Genomic DNA, 20,684 nt, shown 5'->3' with positions numbered 1-20,684 from the left:
ACGTTTTTAAAGGTAAGATCTATGCATTAACTTTCTTTTATATTTTATATTTTACAAAAAGGAATGAAAATCTTTCATTTTTATTTTATTCTATTAACTTAATTATCAACTACTTGACTTGTAATTTTAAAACTGAAATTATTAAGTAAAATACTATTTAATGGGATGACATATTATTGATTAGGATAAAAATATATAAATTTAAATTATTAAAAGGAAGTCGTTAATTAAAATGAAAACCAGGTGCCACGTGTACGCCACGTAGCAGAACGGAGTATCTCTCTCTCTCTCTCTCTCTCTCTCTCTCTCGCAGGAAAGTCAAGTGGAGAAGAGCAGACCCCATATAAAGCTCTGCTTTCTCTGCTCTCCTTTTTCCAGCTCCACTTCTCTTCCTTCTCTCTCTGTTCTGAAGCTTTCTTCTATTTTCTTCACATTTCTCTTTTTCTTTAACCCATTTCTCTTTCACTTTGTTAGTTTATCCTTTCGTCGAATTCTCTGCTCCTACATTCTCTCTGTGCTCTTTCGTCTATGATTTTCTCATGATTTTGTGTTCATTCTCCATTTTCATTCTCTGTTGAGTACCTTTGAGCTATTTGTTTATCTCAAGATGTTTTCCGCTCTGGTTTCCTCGCATTTGCTGAGTTTTTTTGTCAAATAAGGCTCCGTACTCTGTTTCTTGCTTTTTTTTTTTTTTTTTTTCTTTCGATTCTTCTTTGGTATTTGGTGCATTTTCGATTCAATTTTGACATTTTGGGTGTTGGGTTTCTTTTATTTTCTTCGGTTTCTGCTTGTACTAGGGTTGCTGTTTGTTGGTGTATTTCCCCTGTTTTTCTGGTGACGTAGATTTGGACCGGACTGGGGGAGGAACAGCGCCATCTGATGGCGCTGTTTAGAAAATTATTCTACCGGAAGCCTCCTGATCGGCTTCTCGAGATTGCGGAGAGAGTGTACGGTATGATCTCCTTTCAAATTCTTTATTGTTCTCTGTAAGAGCGACTGCGAATGATGAAATGTTGTCTTTGTTACTTCTTGCTTGCATTGTGTCATAAAGTTTGTTTAATTGAGCTCTGTTCTTTACTTTGGTGCACGTTTGAGTATGGTTAGAGTGGTCTGACATACTCATAGTCCTAACAGGTTTTCTCTTCTCCATTTCTATGTACACGCTCACTATTGCTGTGTAATGGGATTTCCCTTTCCGCCTTCTCTCAAGGTTTTAAAAAAAAATGCGTCAAGTTTACACACCTTATGAACTTATAAATGATTCGTTTCCCTCTCCAACCGATATGAGATCTCACAATCCACCTCTTTGGGGTCCGCGTCCTCGTTGGCACTCGTTTCCCTCTCCAATCGATGTGGAATCTCACAATTCACCCCTCTTTGAGACCTAGCGTCCTCGTTGGCACTCGTTCCCCCCTTCAATCGATTGGAATCTCACAATCCACCCCTTTGGGGCCTAGTGTCCTTGATCGTACTCTTTCTATCTCCAATCGACGTGGGATTTCACAATCAACCCCCTTCAAGGCCCAACGTCCTCGCTGGCACACCGCACGGTGTCACCCCCTTCTCAGCGGCCTCACTAGCATACTGCTCGATGTCAGGTTCTGATACCATTTGTAACAACTCAAGCCCATCGCTAGCAGATATTATCCTCTTTAAGCTTTCCGTTTTGGGCTTCCCTCAAGGTTTTTAAAACGCGTTCGCTAGAGAGAGGTTTCCACACCCTCATAAAGACTTCGTTCCCCTCTCCAACCGATGTGGGATCTCACAATTTGACCATGATCTTTCTTTCCCATTTTGGGGTAGGGTGGGGTAGAAGATTTTTCTATCGCCAAGTAGACTGAGTAGCTGGTATCTTTAACGCCCCTTACTGAATGGGTTCTATGGTAATGGGGCAAGATCTACAATAAGCAAGCTGAAGTAGTTAATTGTTGCTTTGTAGCCTGGTTCTGTTCATCTAAAGTTTCTTTTAAATATATAAAAATCTTTTGTAGTGCATGAACTTTTTGTTGTAAGACATTCTTTTTATTAAAAAAAAAAAAACCCCATGTTACTACTAGTGAAGAAAAAGTTATCAAATTTTTTTTCTTCAGTGTTTGATTGTTGCTTCTCTACCGACGTCTTGGAAGAGGATGAGTACAAAGCATATTTGGGTAGCATTATACCAAAGCTGCAAGACCACTTTCCTGATGCATCTTTCATGGTGTTTAACTTTAGTGAACGAAAGAGGAAAACTAAAACTTGGGACATACTGTCTCAATATGGTATGACAGTGATGGAATATTCTCTGCAATATGAAGGGTGTCCTCTACTGTCATTGGAGATGATCCACCACTTCATTCGGTCGAGTGAAAGCTGGTTTTCATTGGAGAGACAAAAAAATGTATTGTTGATGAACTGTGAACCTGGAGGATGGCCAATCCTTGCTTTCATGCTTTCAGCTCTCTTATTGTACCGTAAACAATATGAGGGGGAGCAGAAGACCCTTGAAATGGTCTACAGGCAAGCTCCTACAGAACTTCTCCATGTCCTTTCTCCAGTAAACTCACAGCCTTCTCAAATGAGATACCTTCACTATATTTCTAGGAGAAATCTAGGTTCTTATTGGCCTATACCTGATACACCTCTAATTTTAGACTGTCTGATACTTCGAGAGCTTCCTGTGCTTGATGGAGGAAAAGGGTGTCGGCCTATCATACGCATTTACGGTCCGGACCCTTTAACACCAGGAAACAGAAATCCTAAACTTTTTTTTTCCAGTGCAAAGATGGAAAGAAATGGTCTCCAGTATCTACAGGTAAAATCTAAATCATGAAATTTGCAATGACAAGAATTTGGCAAATATTTGAGTGCACTCTTCCATTGCAGGCAGCAAGCAGAGTTGTAAAAATGGATGTTCGTTGTCATGTTCAAGGCGATGTTGTTCTTGAATGCATCCATTTAGATGGAGATCTAATACACGAGGAAGTGATGTTTAGAGTTATGTTTCACACAGCGTTTGTGCATTCAAACAGTTTGAAGCTCAATCGTGATGAGGTTGATGTTTTATGGGATGCCAAGGAGCAGTTTCCTAACAATTTTAGAGTAGAGGTAGGCTGTTGTTTCTTTTCTGTTCATAGTTTTTCCTTTGAAGCCTTCAAAATTGAAGGAATACTCATATGTCAGGTACATTTTCTGAATGCTGAACATATTGTGCCAAACCTCACCTCAGCAGCAAAAAGTGATGACAAAATCGAAATCAAAAGCAATTCGACTGAGGAGTTTTTTGAAGTGGAAGAAATATTTAGCAACTTTGTTGACGTGCAGGAAGTAATGAGGGATTATGATGTTCAAATGGTACATGCGAATGAAACGGATGCTATAGACAATCAAGCAGTGTTGAAGGAAGATGCAGAACCTCCTACATTCCAACGCTGTAAATCATTTGGAGGGAGTCATGACTTTGACAAGAAGATGGATTGTAACGTTGAAGCAGTGAAGGACATCACTGTTGATGATGTGACTTTCAAAACAGATGAAAAAATGGACTCTGGTCTTCATGCCGTGAAGGACATTGTTGTGAATTATGGAGATAACAAGCCAAATCCTTTACTATTTTCTGGTAATGTACTGAGACGTACAGGGATCAAGGAACTGATAGACGATGCTTATGACATGTTGGAAGGGGTGGAGCATAAAGGGTATGGAGAAGATACTGCTAATCCACACGTTGAGTTAAAGCTTCCTTCAAAAAAGATGGAAGCCGATGCGTGGAGGCTTAAACAGAAGCCCAAACAGCCTGAAAAAGGGGACTTTCTTGTAAAACAGGCAAAACCAAATACTCTTCCACCAGCTCTTCAGGCTAACACATCTTTCTTGCATGTATCATCTCTTAAAGTTTCTTTGTCACCCTCTTCATATTTTCACATAAATGCAAGATCTCCTCCTCCACCACCACCACCACCACCTCCTCCACCTTCCAATCACTTATCACCTAAAAGTTCATCATTAGTGTGTGGAAATACACCTAAGCATAGTGCTCCACCACCTCCACCTCCACCTCCCATACCTAGAGCTCTACCACAATTATCTCCCATACGGCCACCGGCTTCACATGGAGCTCTGCTTTCTCCACGCCTAACAAATGCTAGAGCTCTGCCACCACCCCCTCCCCCACCTCCTCCAATTCAGAGGACAGCTTCTGCACATTTAACCCAAGGGCGACAGGCTTTAACATCTCCAACAACATGTGTTGTATCATCTTCCCTGCCATCTCCAATTTGTGAAGCACCATCACCTCCTCAACCTACTACTGGTCCTCTTCCACTGGTTCCTTCTTCCAGATCTCCAGGAGGTATGTCTCCACACCTAGGAGCTAAAGGAGTAAGTTCTTCAACTGATGTGAAAACACCATCTATAGTAATGAGGGGACGTGGGTTCTCGCGGAGCACGGGGGTGGCTGCTAAAGTGCCTCAACGATCATCATTGAAACCTCTGCATTGGAGCAAGGTAACTCGGGTACCAAAAGGGAGCTTATGGGAAGAATTGCAAAGATGTGGAGATTCTGAAAGGTAATACAACTTCTCCTAAGAATTTAAGCTGCCTTTTCATTTGATTGTGATATTTACACACTCGAATAATGTAGTTTAGCCTTGGTGCAGTATGTTCCTTTAGACTGTAGCATTTGGTATCCTTTGTAATAATCAAGTTTCTATATTCTTCCTAGTGCACCAGAATTTGATGTATCTGAGCTGGAGACGCTTTTCTCTGTGACTGTCCCTAAAATTGCTGATTCAGGAGGTAAATCCGGAGGACGAAGAAAGTCAGTTGGATCAAAATTGAACAAAATTCACTTGGTATTTAAACTTCAATATTACTCCCTAGAAACAAGCTTTTCCCTCCTTTGTGATATATATTTATGCGATCATGTTCCTTACTGTTGGTGCAACTAATTAGGGAGAATGTTTAATTGCAGATTGATCTTAGGAGGGCAAATAACACTGAAATCATGCTAACAAAAGTTCGGATGCCACTGTCTGACATGATGGTAAGCCAAGAAAAGTTGTACTTGCATAAGATATTTCTACTTCGGTGCAGACTGATTTTTCCCTCATCAACATGCCAGCACTATAAATTTAGGCTTTCTTTGTGCTTGTTCACGTATTGCATTCTTATTTCCAATTATTACTGAAAATTTTCTCACGTGAGTAAGCTTTGTTTTAGAGCTAGAAGATTATCATGATGGAGCTGATTTTACTTTTCTTACTATAATCGTCAATTCATCATGTAATGTAGGCAGCAGTGCTCTCCATGGATGAGTCAGTATTAGATGTAGATCAAGTCGAAAATCTTATCAAATTTTGTCCCACCAAAGAAGAGATGGAGCTTCTCAAGGTGAAATATCTTGTGCTATAATATTGGATTATCCTTTATTAATTTTACCATGAAATGATATCCTGCTCTTTTTACATGTATGTCAAACGAGGCTCTTTACTTATGATCAATTAACTGAAGGTTTGTTTGTGCTTAAATTCGTAAGGGATACTCTGGTGACATGGATAAACTTGGCAAGTGCGAACAGGTAACTTGCTCTGTTGAACAGGTCATAGCTTTTGTTTCTGCAGTGTAGCATTTAATTGCTTTATACTTGTAGCCTTGTAAATTCAACCCATGGGATAAGCCATCATTCCCTCCCTGATGTGATGCTAGCTTGATACAGAATACAAGCATCTGTTAGAGCTATCATGCTAAGGTCAAAATTGAGTTATTTGTACATAACGCAATAATTCATGTCAATGTAGTACAACTTCTGAAACAGAGATACAATTTCTATCTTAGGAAAAGGCTGGGACTTTGCTTCCATTCAAAGTTCGTGGTGTATCTTTGTGGATCCCACATCGGTTGTAGAGAGGAATGAAGCATTCCTTATAAGGATGTGGAAACCTCTCCCTAGTAGACGTGTTTTAAAACTATGAGGCTGACGGTGATACGTAAGGGGCCGAAACGGACAATATCTACAAGCGATGGGCTTGGGCTGTTACAAATGGTATCAAAGCCCGAGCGGTGTGCCAACGAGGACACTGGGCCCCCAAGGGGAGTGGATTGTGAAATCCCACATCAGTTAGAGAGGGGAACGAAGCATTCCTTACAAGGGTATGGAAACCTCTCCCAAGTAGACACGTTTTAAAACCGTGAGGCTAACGACGATACGTCACAGGCCAAAGCAGAAAATATTTGCTAGCGGTGGGCTTGGACTGTTACAATCTTGGTCAAAATAGGCTTCATCTTTGCCACCAGCTTTAGGACCCAACTTAAAAAAGACATCTTTTGGTTTACTGCTAGTTTTTTATTAAATGAGTTGTTTGATTTTTTGCATGTGACATGAATGCCGTTTTGAACAGATGTTTCTGTTTTCTTAATCTTTTATATATAAACCATCAGCAGTTTTTGGAGACAATGCAATTACATGTTTTCTTTTCTTCTTTTCATTTGTCCACACATCAGTACTTTCTAGAGATGATGCAAGTTCCTCGTGTGGAGTCGAAGCTAAGAGTATTTTCTTTCAAGATTCACTTCAGCTCACAGGTTTTGTGGTATTTGCAACTCTTCATTTTTATCCTATTTTTAGTTTTGAAATATATAAGAATTTCTTTGGTGTAAGCGTACTCTTTTACTCTATATACTTATTCTTGACCTCCTTTGCAGATAGCAGAGTTCAAAAAAAGCCTAAACACTGTAAACTCTTTCTGTCAAGAGGTCTATTGATAGTGTTAATGAATACCTTTCTCCAGTCATTTGATATGTGTAAACTCTGAGCCCGTTAATTTACATCACTGTTTTAATAGGTGAGGAGTTCTTGCAAATTGAAGGAGATATTGAAAAGAATTCTTTGCCTGGGAAATATGCTAAACCAAGGAACTGCTAGGGGTAACAAACTTTATACCATGGACATGAAATTCTGAACATGAAATTCTGGCTCAATACCATTTATACGATGCAGGTTCTGCAATTGGGTTCAGGTTGGATAGTCTCTCAAAACTCACTGATACACGTGCTTCTAACAATAAGTTGACTCTCATGCATTATCTGTGTAAGGTACTATTCTAGTGTTGTCTGTCTTATTGATAACTTTTGATTTTCTAATTTGGTGGGAGAATAAATGTTGCTTGTTAATTAAGTTATAATCTTATTGAATAAATGTGTGTGTAAATTGAAAGTTTCTTCTTCTAGGCTTCCCCTCAAGATTTTAAAACGCGTTTACTAGGGAGAGGTTTTCACGCCTTTATAAGAAATGTTTCGTTCCCCTCTCCAACCGATGTGGGATCTCACAATCCACCCCCTTGGGGCCCAACATCCTCACTGGCACACCGCCGGTGTCTGGCTTTGATACCATTTGTAACAGCCCAAGCCCAAGCCCACCGCTAGCAGATATCGTCCGCTTTGACCCGTTACATATCACGGTCAGCCTCACGGTTTTAAAACGCATCTATTATGGAGAGAGTCTAGCCCTACTCCGATCAGTGTCTCGCACCGTCCATTGACTGACTTTGATACCATTTGTAGCAACCCAAGCCCACATCTTCTCTGTGCTTTTTATTTCAGGGTTTACCCTCAAGGTTTTAAAATACTTCTGTTATAGAGAGGTTTTCACACCTTTATAAGAAATGTTTCATTCCCTTGTCCAACGGGATCTCACACCATGAGTCTAACTATTAAGTCCATAGGATATGGGGCAAAAAACTTTAAAGGTGTTCCTGTTGTTACTTTATCGGTTGATGTAGATTCACCTGGTCTGATTTACTTCAAAATTCCCGGATTGACGGAAAGAATGTTCTGGAATCTTTCTAAAAGCGAAAGATGGGGTTTATGGAATTTCACTTTTGGTTTTTACTAGAAAAAGAGGGATAGGTTGTGACTTGAAGTTTGATCTGTTTATGTTCCCCACAACGTCTCTCGAGTGTGGCAGGTTGATCACAAATTTGGTTTATGCATGTGGTTCAGGTCGTTGCTTCGAAGTCACCATCACTTCTTGAATTTCATCTGGACCTTGGTAGCTTGGAAGCTACGTCTAAGGTCTACATATTTCATGGCATTGAATTCAATCAATATGATCCAAAAAAGAACTTATTTGACTTGGAGCCTTGCTTCCTATGCAGATACAATTGAAATCTTTGGCAGAAGAAATGCAAGCAATAACAAAAGGATTGGAAAAGGTGAAGCAGGAACTAGTTGCTTCTGAAAGTGATGGCCCCATATCTCAAACTTTTCGTAAGGTGCCACTTCTTTCTTCCTTCCCCACCCCCCATACTCATTGTGGACACTTTTCAGTGGATTAAATTTACTATGTTGTATTTTTAGATATTGAAAGGATTTGTTAGTCTTGCCGAGATGGAGGTCGAATCTGTGACCGTTCTTTACTCGGTGGTGGTAATCTTCTAAACTAGATCTTTTATGTTGGAATAAAGTTTGAAGTTATTGAGAAATAAAGGAGACCACTGCATGGTTGCAGGGTAGAAATGCTGATGCACTTGCTCTATATTTTGGCGAGGATCCTTCCCGTTGTCCATTTGAACAAGGTTAGTTAATCTCGACTTTTCTTTTGTTCATTGTTGCGGTGTCATAACTGTAAGGGCTGCCATTCAGTTCAGTAAGTTTTTTTCATGAGTGATATGAGATCCCATATCGGTGGGAGAGGGGAATAAAACATTCCTTATAAGGGTGTGAAACCTCTCCCTAGTAGACGTGTTATAAAACCATGAGACTGACAACGATATGTAACGGGTCAAAATGGACAATATCTGCTAGTGGTGGGCTTGAGCTATTACAAATGGTATCAGAGCCAGTCACCAGATGGTGCGAGACACTGGTCGGAGTAGGGCTAGACCTTCTCTATAGTAGACGTGTTTTAAACTGTGAGACTGACGGCGATATGTAACGGGTCGTCTTAGAACCGTGAGGCTGATGGCGATACGTAACGAGCCAAAACGGACAATATCTATTAGCAGTGGGCTTGAGCTGTTACAAATGGTATCATAGCCAGACACCAGACGATGTGCCAATGAGGACGCTGGGCCCCCAAAGGGGGTAGATTGTGAGATCCCATATCGGTTGGGGAGGGGAACGAAGCATTCCTTATAAGGGTGTGGAAACCTCTCCCTAGCAGACGTGTTTTAAAAGCCGTGAGGCTGATGACAATACGTAACGGGTCAAAACGGATAATATATAGCAATAAGCTTTTTGCATGGCGTTCTTTTCGAGCATTAACTCAGATTGTGGAAGGGATTTGTAATATGGAAGGATGTAATGCAGTTCCATCATTCCTCCTGTAACCTAGTTTACTAATCTCAAATTGATTCCCCATGTGTTCAATTCAACGCAGTTACAGGAACTCTGTTCCATTTTACAAAATCCTTTCTGAAAGCACATGAAGAGAATAGCAAGCAGTTAGAAATGGAGATGAGAAAGCTGAGAAAATCTAACAAGATCGATACAAAACTGAGTTTGGAGGTGGTAGAAACTTTAGCCTCCCAGAAGGTTTGCCAACACTAATGGACAATTCAATTATGACTCTGAATTTCCTCCAAACCAACACAATTTGCTTCAATCTTCATAATCTTGAAGTAAAACTGGAGCAGACCCTCTGCATTAGTTTTGTTGGATGAGGCATTCAAGTTGAGAATTTGAATAGCTTCACAACTGAGCCAGCGTCTATGAACCAGCCAGACTCTCAGCCGTAGGGATCTTACATCCACCAGCCATAACTATCTGTACAAAGCTCTCTCCCTCTTCATATTTCTTGACTTTACCAATTCTGTAACATAAGTTTCTGAATTTCTATCCTTAACGATGTTGTATAGCTCTATAAATAAGAACCATTAAATCATTTACAACATTTTCAACCCACCAGTCAATTTTAGCCATAGCTTCCATCTACGCTCGGAGCTCAATTCTTGTGTCGAGCGAATGTCTGTACCAGATCAAGGCTTTGTTTTGTATGCATTTTCCATCTGGGTTCGTCAACTTTTGCTTGCAACAAGCGTTGCTTTTTCCACATAATGATCAAATCGAAAACATTCGTATTCGAAGGAAGAATCATAGATGTTCAAAAGAAGTATTTGAAGATTTGAAGCAGGCTTTTTAAGGCTGCTAAACTAGACTGCAAACTGTTGAGTTTTATTTTTTCAATCAAGCTACTGATAACTGGAGGTCTGTATATTCTACCACAATGTAACGGTCGGTTATCTACAATTCGAACACCGAAAAGAAAGAACTAAAAGAACAATTTCAAATTTTCACATGCTTTCTTCTCCTGGATCTTTGATTCTACTGTGGATGCTAATCTGTATAGTTTCTTATTGAATGATTTCCTGGGGTTCTTCTTATGGTTCTTTAACTGAGTTCTATATACATTTTTCCTGCAGATTGTCCTGATGGATGGATGATCCACAAGTTGTTGAATGCAGGTTCTGTTCCTGTAGAACCTATGAATCCATGTAACCAACATTGTCTACCTCTCCAGAGTGTATTTGAAGAGCCTGTCTTCCTTCCAGATCCACCCAGTAAACCGTCTTACAACTCTTGAAGAACAGACAACTAATCGTCGTGTCAAGGACAACAAAAATGGAGTACAGATATGCAACAACAATCCCTTCTGACAGCATGGAAAGGTTTAGCCTTCCAACACCATTATAAGCTCTTACTACACGGTACTGGAACAAGGCTTCAATAGCAGCCATGGCTAAATTTGCAGGAAGAGCCAAAAGCAATGCCGTGGAAGTTTTCCCTCTAATCAAAACACAAGCTTTGAGTATTGGTAGATAACCACCAAGCCTTTCCATGCCTGACAAAACCAATGCTAAGTTACTGATAACCCAAGTGTTTGCCAGAACAATGGAATACAGGACAGCTCCAGCGGCTGAGAGGAAGACAAAGCTGGTGGAAGAAGACAAGCCAAACCCATCAAGGAAACTGAAAACAAAGCAAAGAATTGAAAAGATTGTTGCATTTGCTGAGAGTATGAGGAGTGAGCTGCAAATATGGGTGAGAAGAAGTGGGCTGTAAAGGGTTCTGACAGAGGAAAAGGAGGGGTGGGCTGTTGGTTTGGTCTCCTTTAGAGCTTGAATCACTGAGGCTTTTGCAATAAGAAGGAAGGTGAGAGTGAAAGGAAGAGTGAAGATGGAAGAAAATATGGCTTGGGAAAGCTTGAGAGTGAAAATGGAGAAGAATTCAAGGGAAGGAGGGAAGCCTGCAGCATCAAAAAGAAGCCTCAAGCGATAGTGTATGTTTGGAAGGAAATAAATGGAAGAAGTAAAGGCAAAGGTTTGTGAGAGAAGAAGGGCAACTGAGAAAGGGAAGGAAAACAAGGCTGAGGAAGAGGTGAAGTACAGATATTTCTGCAGGAAACAGAAGATTGATGTTCTGATGATGCTGCCTGTGCCTGTCTTTCCCATTTCAATTGCTAGAGGTTTCTGTATTCAGAAAGGTGAATCATGAAATGGGTATCGTCCTGCGTGGATGTTGAGGTGTATATATTAGAGGAGTTTGGAAAGTTTAGGTGTTTAAGCCTTTGATGATGCTTTTCAAAATTTGGTTAAATGGATAGCTCAACTACTGAATAAGAACAAAATTTGCAAAGACCTAGTAGTTCAAGCCATGTTTTCTCTACCAAAAGAATCACTATGTAAACAGTTGTTTTAGCCCGTTACGTATCGCCGTCAGCTTCACAGTTTTAAAATGCGTCTACTAGGGAGAGGTTTCCACACCCTTATAAAGAATGTTTCGTTCCCTTCTTCATCCGATGTGGGAATGAATCTTTTAGCATTCTCTTCCATCATATCAACTACTTGAGTAGGACTATAAAACAGTGATAGATTAGTCATAGTCCAACAAATAAAGCTTTATTGAGAAATTTTAACAGCCTAAGTCTACCACTATTATATATTGTCTGATTTGGCTTGTTATGTAAAACGCGTGTCTGTTAGGGAGAGATTTTCACATGCTTATAAGGAATGATTCGTTCTCCTCTCCAACCGAGGTGGGATATCAAAAAACGCAGTTGATTATTCACTAGAATTCATACGTTTTTTTAATAAAATATGAATTGATGAAGCTAGTTGAGTTAGGGTAGAAGTTTTGTGTATTTTGTGGTTGGAATTTAGGAAGGAGAAAGGAGAAAGGAGAAGAATACATATGATGAGGTTGGTAGAGAGACCATTTGAGGTGGGCTTTCATTAGTTGAAACTTCCCTAAATTATCATCATAAATTCCATCAACTTGCTTACCTAATAATCAAATTTCAACCATTATTTAATTTCATTTCAATTTCATTTCAATTTCCTTTTGCTTCTCAAACACAAAATAATAATAATAATTATTATTATTACAGTGTCGGTGTAACTAGTGACCTACAAACAAAAACAGTGATTTTAATTATATAAACATTAGACGACTTTTTTCTAATGTCCAAACATAAATATATATTAATATTTCGTATCAAATAAGTTATTGAAAATCTCCTAAAATTCATATATTATACTTTGTACAAAATTTCAAATTAAGCACTTAAATTTATATTATATTTTTTTTTAATACTTTTCTTGATTTTTAATTTGATATCTAATAAATTTTTGACCTGTTTTTAAAAATTCATTTAAAATTGAAAGTTTAATGTGTTATTTGAAAAAGGAATCAATTTTATATTTAATACATCAATAATTTTTTTATTTTAAATATGACACCCAACGAAAAATAATAATAAATTAAGTAGTAGGTTAAATATCACTTAAATTAATAATGTCAAATACCAAGGAAAAATAATATTAAAGATGTGATTAAGATATGTTATGATTTATTATTATTATTATTATTATTATTATTTGGTGTTGTTATAATTTAAAGTTGAATTAAAATGAAGAAATAATTGGAAAGAGACGATTGAGCCACTAAAATACTAAATACTTGTCAATTTATTAATCCTTCAAATAATGAAAGGTGGCTTCACTTATAAAATACTAACATATGCTAATAATTCGTATTTATTTTACTAATTACCTCAACTTCTCGTAATAATAATAATAATACACATATATCTTCCTTTATTTATTTATGGAAAAATTAATTTTTTTCCTATCTAACCCAAATATGATGTCATAAATATGAGGGAATTTTTTTTCTTTTTTTAATAGATATTATCCACTTTTACATGTATCGTTGTTAACTTCATGGTTTTAAAACGCGCCTGTTAGGGAGAGGTTTTCACATCCTTATAAGGAATGTTTTGTTCCACTCTTCAATCGACGTGGGATCTCACAAAGTCCATTCATGGTAAGAGACTATCGATTCCCAATAAAGATGAAGGTAAATGGAACGTGATAATGTGATTAAATAAATACCAAACAAGATCAAGATTGGGTAATTAATTTAAAGGGTCTAGAGTATAGCAAATTTGTAGGAAAGAGTTAGTGATGTCATTATTTTGTCATTAACTTGGGGAGTTGAAGTGCAAAAAAATAAGGTCACCCATAAAGTCGGTCTACAAAAGCTTGTCATCTATCCTAAACTTAGTTAGGATCTATGAATCTTCATTAAAAATGGCTATTAATTTGTAATTTACTCAATTTTAACTTTTGCCAAATTAAATTATGAAATTCATCAAATTTGTACCTATAAAACCATTTTGAAAAAAAAAAAAAAAAAAAACTATATTATATACAAACAAAAACAAAAAATATGTCGCCATATATATATTTTGGGGCGATTTTTTGTCATTTTTCGATTGAAAAAAACCGAGTTACCTTCAATATATTTATATTTTATTATGGGGAATATACAAATTTTGATACATATGTTCATTAAAAATTAAGTCCCGATAAATTTTGGAACGCAATGCTCGTCTTTCAAATCAAAAGAAAAATGGGTTGGGCCAACTTTTTAGTTTTTTTTTTTTCAAACGAGTTCCATTAGTAAGGAGTGTTAATGACAAGCTGAGAAAAGCTTCTCTCGAGTTTCCTATCATTCTAGTTTGAGATTGTACTAAGACTAAAATTCAAAAATAAATAAATTTTTTAGCCTTATATACACGAGAACTTACCATCCAACCCATAACAATAAAATCATAATTGGACCATTTAAAGGTTAGTTAATATTTTTATATTTTTATATTTTATTGCAAGGACGTACTTTTTAGTTTATCATATGTCCCAATTTGATCAAACTTAAACATTGATTACAATTAAATATTAAATGACTTGCATTTATATTGTTGTTATTATTGTTATTATTATTGCTTGAGATTCATTTACACCTTATAACGTATGCAGTACACACACATAAATTTGGGCTTTTTTTAATATAAAAAAATAGAAATTTATTTTTGGGCTTTCCCTCCCAAGAAATTATAAGAAATAAATAAGATTTTCCTTCCTGTGAAGCAAAGTGGTTCAATAATTACCAATGGTTCCTTAACTTTGTGTTGCAATTAATATCAATTAAGTAATCTATTTAATATTTTCTTCATTTTTTTAAACTCATTTATTTATTATCATTATTTTAGATATCCTCAAATATAATGAATAAACAATATGCATTAAATTAGTAAAACAACACAGAAATAATGCAGTGAGTAATAACAAAACTTTGCATCTCTTTGTGCAATGAAAATGAATTATTGAGTGAAACTTATTGCTCACACTCTCAAAGGATAATAAATTATTGAATTTTTTTAATTTTCTGTATCCTGAAATGTGTCAGAGTTTTCTAAGAGGGAAATTAAAGGCATTAAATTAATTTAATAATAACATTATTGAGAATAAGCATTAAGTAGTTAATAATGAGGCATAAGTACGATTTCGACACATAAACCACAAACAGGTTTAGAATTCAGACGGTAAAACAACGAACCATTCAAAAGAAATATTTGAGAGTGAGTCAATGCCCGAACCATACAAAGTTTGGAGCTTCGGGTTCAGAGGTGGAATGAAGGGATATGGTGCGTTCTTGACTCTCTCAGTGGACTCTGGAGATGGTGAGGGTAGTTGTAGTAATGGACATGACATGACATGAAGTGTTCATCAGCCTCAACCCCCCAACAACAACTGAACTACACTAAGCTAAACAAATTAATGACCACAACAACAACAATATTGGGTGTAAAATGGGAGTGGAAAGGCAGCAGCTTTGCTTTGGCAGCAGCAGCAGCAGGAGGCAGGCAGCAACAGCAACAGCAACAGCAGCAGTAAATAATGGTTCAGCTCATTCAAAGCTCCCAACTAACGCCCAGATTCAATTTTGGACACCACAAACACTCCCACATCTCATCATCAATGTATTAATGTTATGTAAGACTCAAACAGTTGTGTGTAGCAGAGCTCCAAAAAGCAAAAGAAAAAAAAAAAAAAAAAAAAAAAAAAAAAAAACAAACAAAAAAGGACATCATGTTTAACTGTTGATAAACCCTCTCTTCCTCTTCTTCTTCTCCTCAGGAACTATGACAATTTAAGGCTGTTTTGATCTGGTGGAGGGTGGTGCTGATAAGGTTATTAACGGTTGTTACTGACTCTAAGTTCAGCTTTCCTGATGGCAAGCTGCTTACGAGTATCTGAAACGCCACGGTCAACAGTGAGCCACCTGACCTGCTGTGCACGTCGAGGCTGCTCGATGTGCCCTCTCCTTGGTCCCGTCGACCGTCGGGTAGAATTGTGAATCCTGAAGGTAGTAAGGGAATACTTGATGGGTCCTCCCCACTCATTACAACATTCATGGCTGGTAGATCCACAGGGCAGTACACAACAAGTGACCCTGATGAATCTATGCAACTCTCTTGGAGTATCAACATGTTATTCTGACTTGTGTTGAAAGCCTATTCAAACACAAAACAATATAACTAAACCCTTCCAAGTAAAGCTTCGGACATGGAAAAATAAGTAAAACAACACAAGCCTCACTCTGAGAACAGATATGGCATTCCCTGGATGGGATCCGTTGGTTATATGAGCAACCTCCTGGACTGGGTTGCCATCCGACAGAACATCCCACTGCATGCAGCACCATTCAGCTCACAGTTAATAAACTCATTGTCATATAGAGTGTTTGACCACTCTGAAATTTTGATTCACATTTTAATACCTGGGATCTGGTTCTGTCGTTCTTAAAGAAGTTAAAGATGGTTTGAGGAGATACTGAGAGCCATATGGTTGTAGCTGCACTAAGAACCACGCCGTTCGGCTGGCCAGGATCCATGCTTTTATGCACCGTGACACGAACACCAACCTCATTCATCCCAGAAAGGGTGGTCCAACGGTGGCCATGAGATGAGCTGATACTGGCACAGAAATTGTTCACCATTCGTTGTGCTAGTTTCATCATGCTTCTTTTCCCTTCTGATGAAGGAATTACTGAGAGAGAAGAACAATCCTTTAGGACATAGTAACAAAAAACTTTAAGTACTACTTGATCGTAAACACGTTGAAGTTACCTCCGCCGAGATCCTGACTGGAACTACCAGTCATCATTAAACAGGCAAGCCTTTCAGACATCCGCTGAAGAGTTGCAAGCCAACGTTCAGCACCAAAGGCTAATCCACTATGAATAAGATCTCTACAAAGCCAATGAGAGGAGCCTCTATCTTCCACCTCCACATGCTCAATCCAAGTAACCTGTTTTTGGTGAGCATTGTCCAATGAGAAGAAACTTGGGATCATAAAGTATGAAGTTTGAACTATAAAGATAAATGAAGAACACAAAACAAGTGGCAAAACCTTGGAGTAACCGTTAGGCATGTCCTGGATCAAGCAGCCAGAGGGAAGGCGGTGACATTGAGAATGAGAAACTATTTGATTTTCTCTGGGGATGTTGTAGGAAACATCAACCACGGCCCACGTGCCGTGCTCGATTTGTTGACAAAATCTGAGGATGTAAAAATGACGAGTCGAAACCAATGGGGAGAGTAGCTGCAGTTCTTGGTACATCTGCAATTCAAACACTTTGGACTCAAAAATTAGGAAACTGAAAAGTAAATTGAGATTGGAAGAGTTCATCTAGCTAGCTATATACCAGTTGCAACGAGCCATTCTGAGTTCCCAACAATCCAGACGATATAACTTCGATTGTTCTTGCAATCGACACAATTGTGGGAAATAATTCTGTCCATTTGTTCTGCACACACAATTCAGTAACTTCAATTCAATTGTTGTAACGATTAAGATATGACGACGTGCAAAGAGGGAGGGAGAGTATCGTAGCCATACCGAGTCCATAAACATATCAACCAATGCTTCACTATTCATGATCACGACGCCTGAATCTCTAGTTGCTTCGGTGCGAAAATGGGGATTCTTGAAGGGAGAGTTGGGTCTTGCAAAAGCCTGTTCATAGGTTTCGAGGTCGAGAACGTCGCGTCCATCATTTGTTGATTTGATCCAGAATGGCTCATTAGTTTGGGAAAGCCTGAGCAACTCTGCCATGGCATTTGTGGCAATTTCAGTCATGAGGGACTTATCCACGGCGGAGAGGTGAATTGGGTGGTGGTATGGCAAAGTGGGAACACTTGTAGAACTTGCAGGAAGTAAATCAAGATCAAGAGAAGGGCAGCCAATTTCTTGGGAGGGAAAACTAGCCATGGATAGCTCTAATGAGGAAAAATGAGGTGGGTGAATGGGTGGAAGCTGAGAGATTGGCCTCCCGATGAACTTGGCCGCAATGCTAGATACTCTATCAAGCTGCCAAAAAAGAACATAGTACGCATCATCAATTCAGTTCTTGTTTGATAATCTGGTGGAGAAAGAAAAGAAGAGGGTAAAAACCTCTTCCTTCAAATGGGCGTTTTCGATTCGTAGTTTGTGTTCGTCGAAGTAAGGGTCCTGAAGAGGAGGGCCACCGCAGGAGGGGCAGATGACATTCTTGAGGGCCTCTCTGATGGCTATGTTCTCGCATCGAATCTTGTCGTTCTCTGCCCGAAGTGCACTATTGTCTGCCCTTTCATGTTGAGCCTGAACAATTATTCAACCTATAAGGATCTTATGAACAGAGTTGAGAAAAGGGGGGAAAAAAATGGAGAAACCTTCATCTGGGTCCTCCGATTCTGGAACCAAAATTTGATTTGGCGAGGAGCCAATCCCAGCTCTCTGCTTAACTGTAATCTCTGTTTCTCATCTGGGTGTGGGCATTCTTTGAACATTCTTCATTCCCCCAACAAACAAACAAACAAACAAACAAACAAAAAACAAACAAACAAACAAACAGTAGAGAAATTCAGAGTCGATTCAAAAGCAAGCAAACACCCAACCAAACACAACGTCTATGTTCTAAGAAAGAAGAAGAAGAAGAGAGGAAGAAAAGGGGGTTTACGCCTCGAGCCTCTGAATCTGATTGGCAGTGTGACGATGGTAGCATTTCTTCCGGCGTTGTGGGTCGGAGGAGGAATCGTTATCCCAACCGGAGCCGCCGCCGCCTCCAGTCCCGAACTCCATGGGGGGTATGGTTAATGGTTGTGTGGTGGGGGAAAAGAATGAATATAATAGTATTAGAACAGCATGGAGTGAAACTGAGTGTGTAATACGAAGGAAAATGCTGAAAATGCTGAAAATGGTGAAACGGTTACGGCGGAGATGAAGAAAAGGGAAAACAGGATGAAATGTTGGGGGCGTAATTAAAGAGAAAAGTGGTAGAAGTGCTACGTAGAAGGCGGAGTGAGCGCTGGTGATGATGATGATGATGATGATCCGTTAGCCACCATTCCTCCGCCCCCTAATCGCTCTCTCTCGAATTCAATGAACCCAACAAAAAAGCGTAACTGAAAGGGAAGAAGAAGAAGAAGAAGAAGAAGAAGAAGAAGACGAAGAAGAAGAAGAAGGTAAGGTAAGGTAAAAGGGATCCCCATTCCCATTCCCAGTCCCATTCCGGTTGCCATTCCCATTGGAGGGAGGGAGGAAGAAACTCATACTTCCGGGGAGTTTGCTCTGAATTTAGAAAATGGGAATGGGGAAAGGAACAAAGAAGGGTATAGAATGGCATTATATATTGACGCCCACCCCAGGTGCGCACCATTATTATGGAAACCCCCTTCGTATTAATGTCTCACTCACCCCCCCTCCCCCCTGTCTCCTCCGCCGTCAACCGCCCATCATTTCACACTTTCCGGCGGCCATCCTCCTTTTTCTCAACTGTCCATGATGGACCCAATTACCCCATCAAACTCCCCAACTTTCAACATTTTTTCTCCTCAAACCCAATCATAAAATCCCATCTAATTATTATTATTATTATTAGTAAAAAAAAATTAAAAATTAAAAATTTAGGGAATGGATGGAAGTTATTAGATATTGTTGTTGGTGGCGCGGAGTGGACCAATCTGGGTTTGGTCCCTACATTTATAACACGTGGGGATGGCGTCACAAAACTTACAGCCGGTTGTGTTCTTCCCTTTCCTCTTTCACTTTTTCTTATTTCTCATTCAATTAAATTACAAATTTTGTGTTTATATAAATATAAAAATATATTAAAGTTTTTTTTTTTTTTTTAGTACTTTTACTCTAAGCTTATAGGCTAATTAAGAGACCCGGATAGAGTTTAAGACTTTTTCTTCCAGAGAAAGGAAATAGAGATTGGGACTTTGACCAAAGGCGAGTATAGAATTTCAATATATAAGATAAGATATTGATTCAAACGTCATATTTTTTTTTAATTAATCTTTTTTTAATGATGTAAATTATCAATTTAAATAGAATTTAACTGGTTTAGATAAAAAAAAAAAAAAAAAAAAAAAAATTGAGCTTAGAAAAGAAAAGCTTAAAAGGAAATTAAAAATTTAATTAGCATTAAAGGAATTGTGTTCCCGCGCTTTATGATAAAAGAACAATTTGGTCCCACTGGAGTGGTGCATGATGCACTCGATTGGTCCCCTTCCTCGTCCACTTGTAATTATATTTTGGCTGGACACATGCAAATAAATAAATTATTTTCGGGTTTTTTTTTTTTTTAATCAACAAAATTGACCCTTTGTAATCAAAATACAATTTGAATAAACTTTTAAATTTTTATGATTGAATTACGAAAAAAAAATGTATATGGGTGTACGGAGTAATTTCAATTTTTTTTATCAGACATCTTTATCTTTATAATTATTTTCATGTTTTAGGTCTATTTTTAAAAAAATATTTAAAAAGTATTTTTAAAAACTTTAAAAAATAATTATGATTTCAATTGATTTGAAAGGTTGAAATTTACCCATGCAATTAAAAAAATCTACTTAGCCTTTTGAAATGTATTAATATTTATTTATTTATGTATTTATTATATGTCAACATATAAATAGTTAGGTATCAAGTAATTAATGGGAACTACAGGTAGAATAGTACAGCAAACAATAATTAAATCAAAATATTAAAAATAGGTTATATATATAAATAAGATTTATTAGTTAAAGATTTTATATAATAATAAAAACTAGATTAAAAAATAAAATATTAATTATTTAATGAAACAACCCCTTAATTCTTCGAAATGGATCAAACTCGCAGTAAAAGAGTTCATAATCCAACCTTTTATTTTGAGTTGAGTTGTTGGGGTGTTCTTTTTTTCTTAATTTGCATAATAAACTTAAAAATATGGTAGTAATCGACCAAAAAAAATGTTAACCCATAAACGATCAAAAATTAACTTTTTATAATTTGAGTTGGGTAGTCCAAATTGATTGGATTCTATCGTCATTTGAA

General features: G+C 37.9%; 2 protein-coding genes and 1 pseudogene across 5 annotated transcripts; 1 reads left to right on the top strand and 2 right to left on the bottom strand.

The window, feature by feature from the left end:
* The first annotated feature begins 323 nt into the window (after positions 1-323).
* LOC111783024 (formin-like protein 20) lies at positions 324-9,875 on the top strand. Of its 4 annotated transcripts, none has more exons than XM_087120639.1 (17): positions 326-952; positions 2,091-2,794; positions 2,866-3,087; positions 3,163-4,547; positions 4,703-4,832; positions 4,952-5,023; positions 5,272-5,370; positions 5,516-5,557; positions 6,481-6,561; positions 6,682-6,732; positions 6,822-6,903; positions 6,977-7,071; positions 7,978-8,049; positions 8,133-8,249; positions 8,335-8,403; positions 8,486-8,554; positions 8,917-9,349. In XM_087120639.1, the coding sequence occupies exons 1-17, from the start codon at positions 880-882 to the stop codon at positions 9,010-9,012; spliced, it is 3,459 nt and encodes a 1,152-aa protein (XP_086976765.1). In that variant the 5' UTR covers positions 326-879; the 3' UTR covers positions 9,013-9,349. The 4 variants fall into 4 exon arrangements, 3 of the variants coding, with proteins under 3 accessions (XP_086976765.1, XP_023519667.2, XP_023519666.2); XM_023663898.2 differs by lacking the exon at positions 8,917-9,349 and adding an exon at positions 9,356-9,875 and having other exon boundaries at positions 327-952; positions 8,486-8,552; XM_023663899.2 differs by lacking the exons at positions 5,516-5,557; positions 8,917-9,349 and adding an exon at positions 9,356-9,875 and having other exon boundaries at positions 8,486-8,552.
* Positions 9,876-10,128: 253 nt separating this feature from the next.
* On the bottom strand, positions 10,129-11,426 carry LOC111783026 (uncharacterized; annotated as a pseudogene).
* Positions 11,427-14,863: 3,437 nt separating this feature from the next.
* Positions 14,864-19,004, bottom strand: LOC111783219 (homeobox-leucine zipper protein HDG11). Its single transcript, XM_023664121.2, has 10 exons — positions 18,319-19,004; positions 18,032-18,149; positions 17,775-17,960; positions 17,220-17,690; positions 17,026-17,127; positions 16,731-16,940; positions 16,448-16,628; positions 16,099-16,367; positions 15,918-16,007; positions 14,864-15,832 (listed from the first exon to the last, which is right to left on the bottom strand). Exons 1-10 carry the CDS (start codon positions 18,438-18,440, stop codon positions 15,452-15,454), a joined length of 2,130 nt encoding a protein of 709 aa, XP_023519889.2. The 5' UTR covers positions 18,441-19,004; the 3' UTR covers positions 14,864-15,451.
* Between the last annotated feature and the right edge of the window lie 1,680 nt (positions 19,005-20,684).

The sequence above is a fragment of the Cucurbita pepo genome, chromosome 20 (assembly GCF_057944985.1).
Source record: "Cucurbita pepo subsp. pepo isolate OVF chromosome 20, ASM5794498v1, whole genome shotgun sequence".
Lineage (NCBI taxonomy): Eukaryota > Viridiplantae > Streptophyta > Magnoliopsida > Cucurbitales > Cucurbitaceae > Cucurbita > Cucurbita pepo.
Note: the sequence above shows the minus strand (reverse complement) of the source record. Positions and strands in the feature narration are given on the sequence as shown.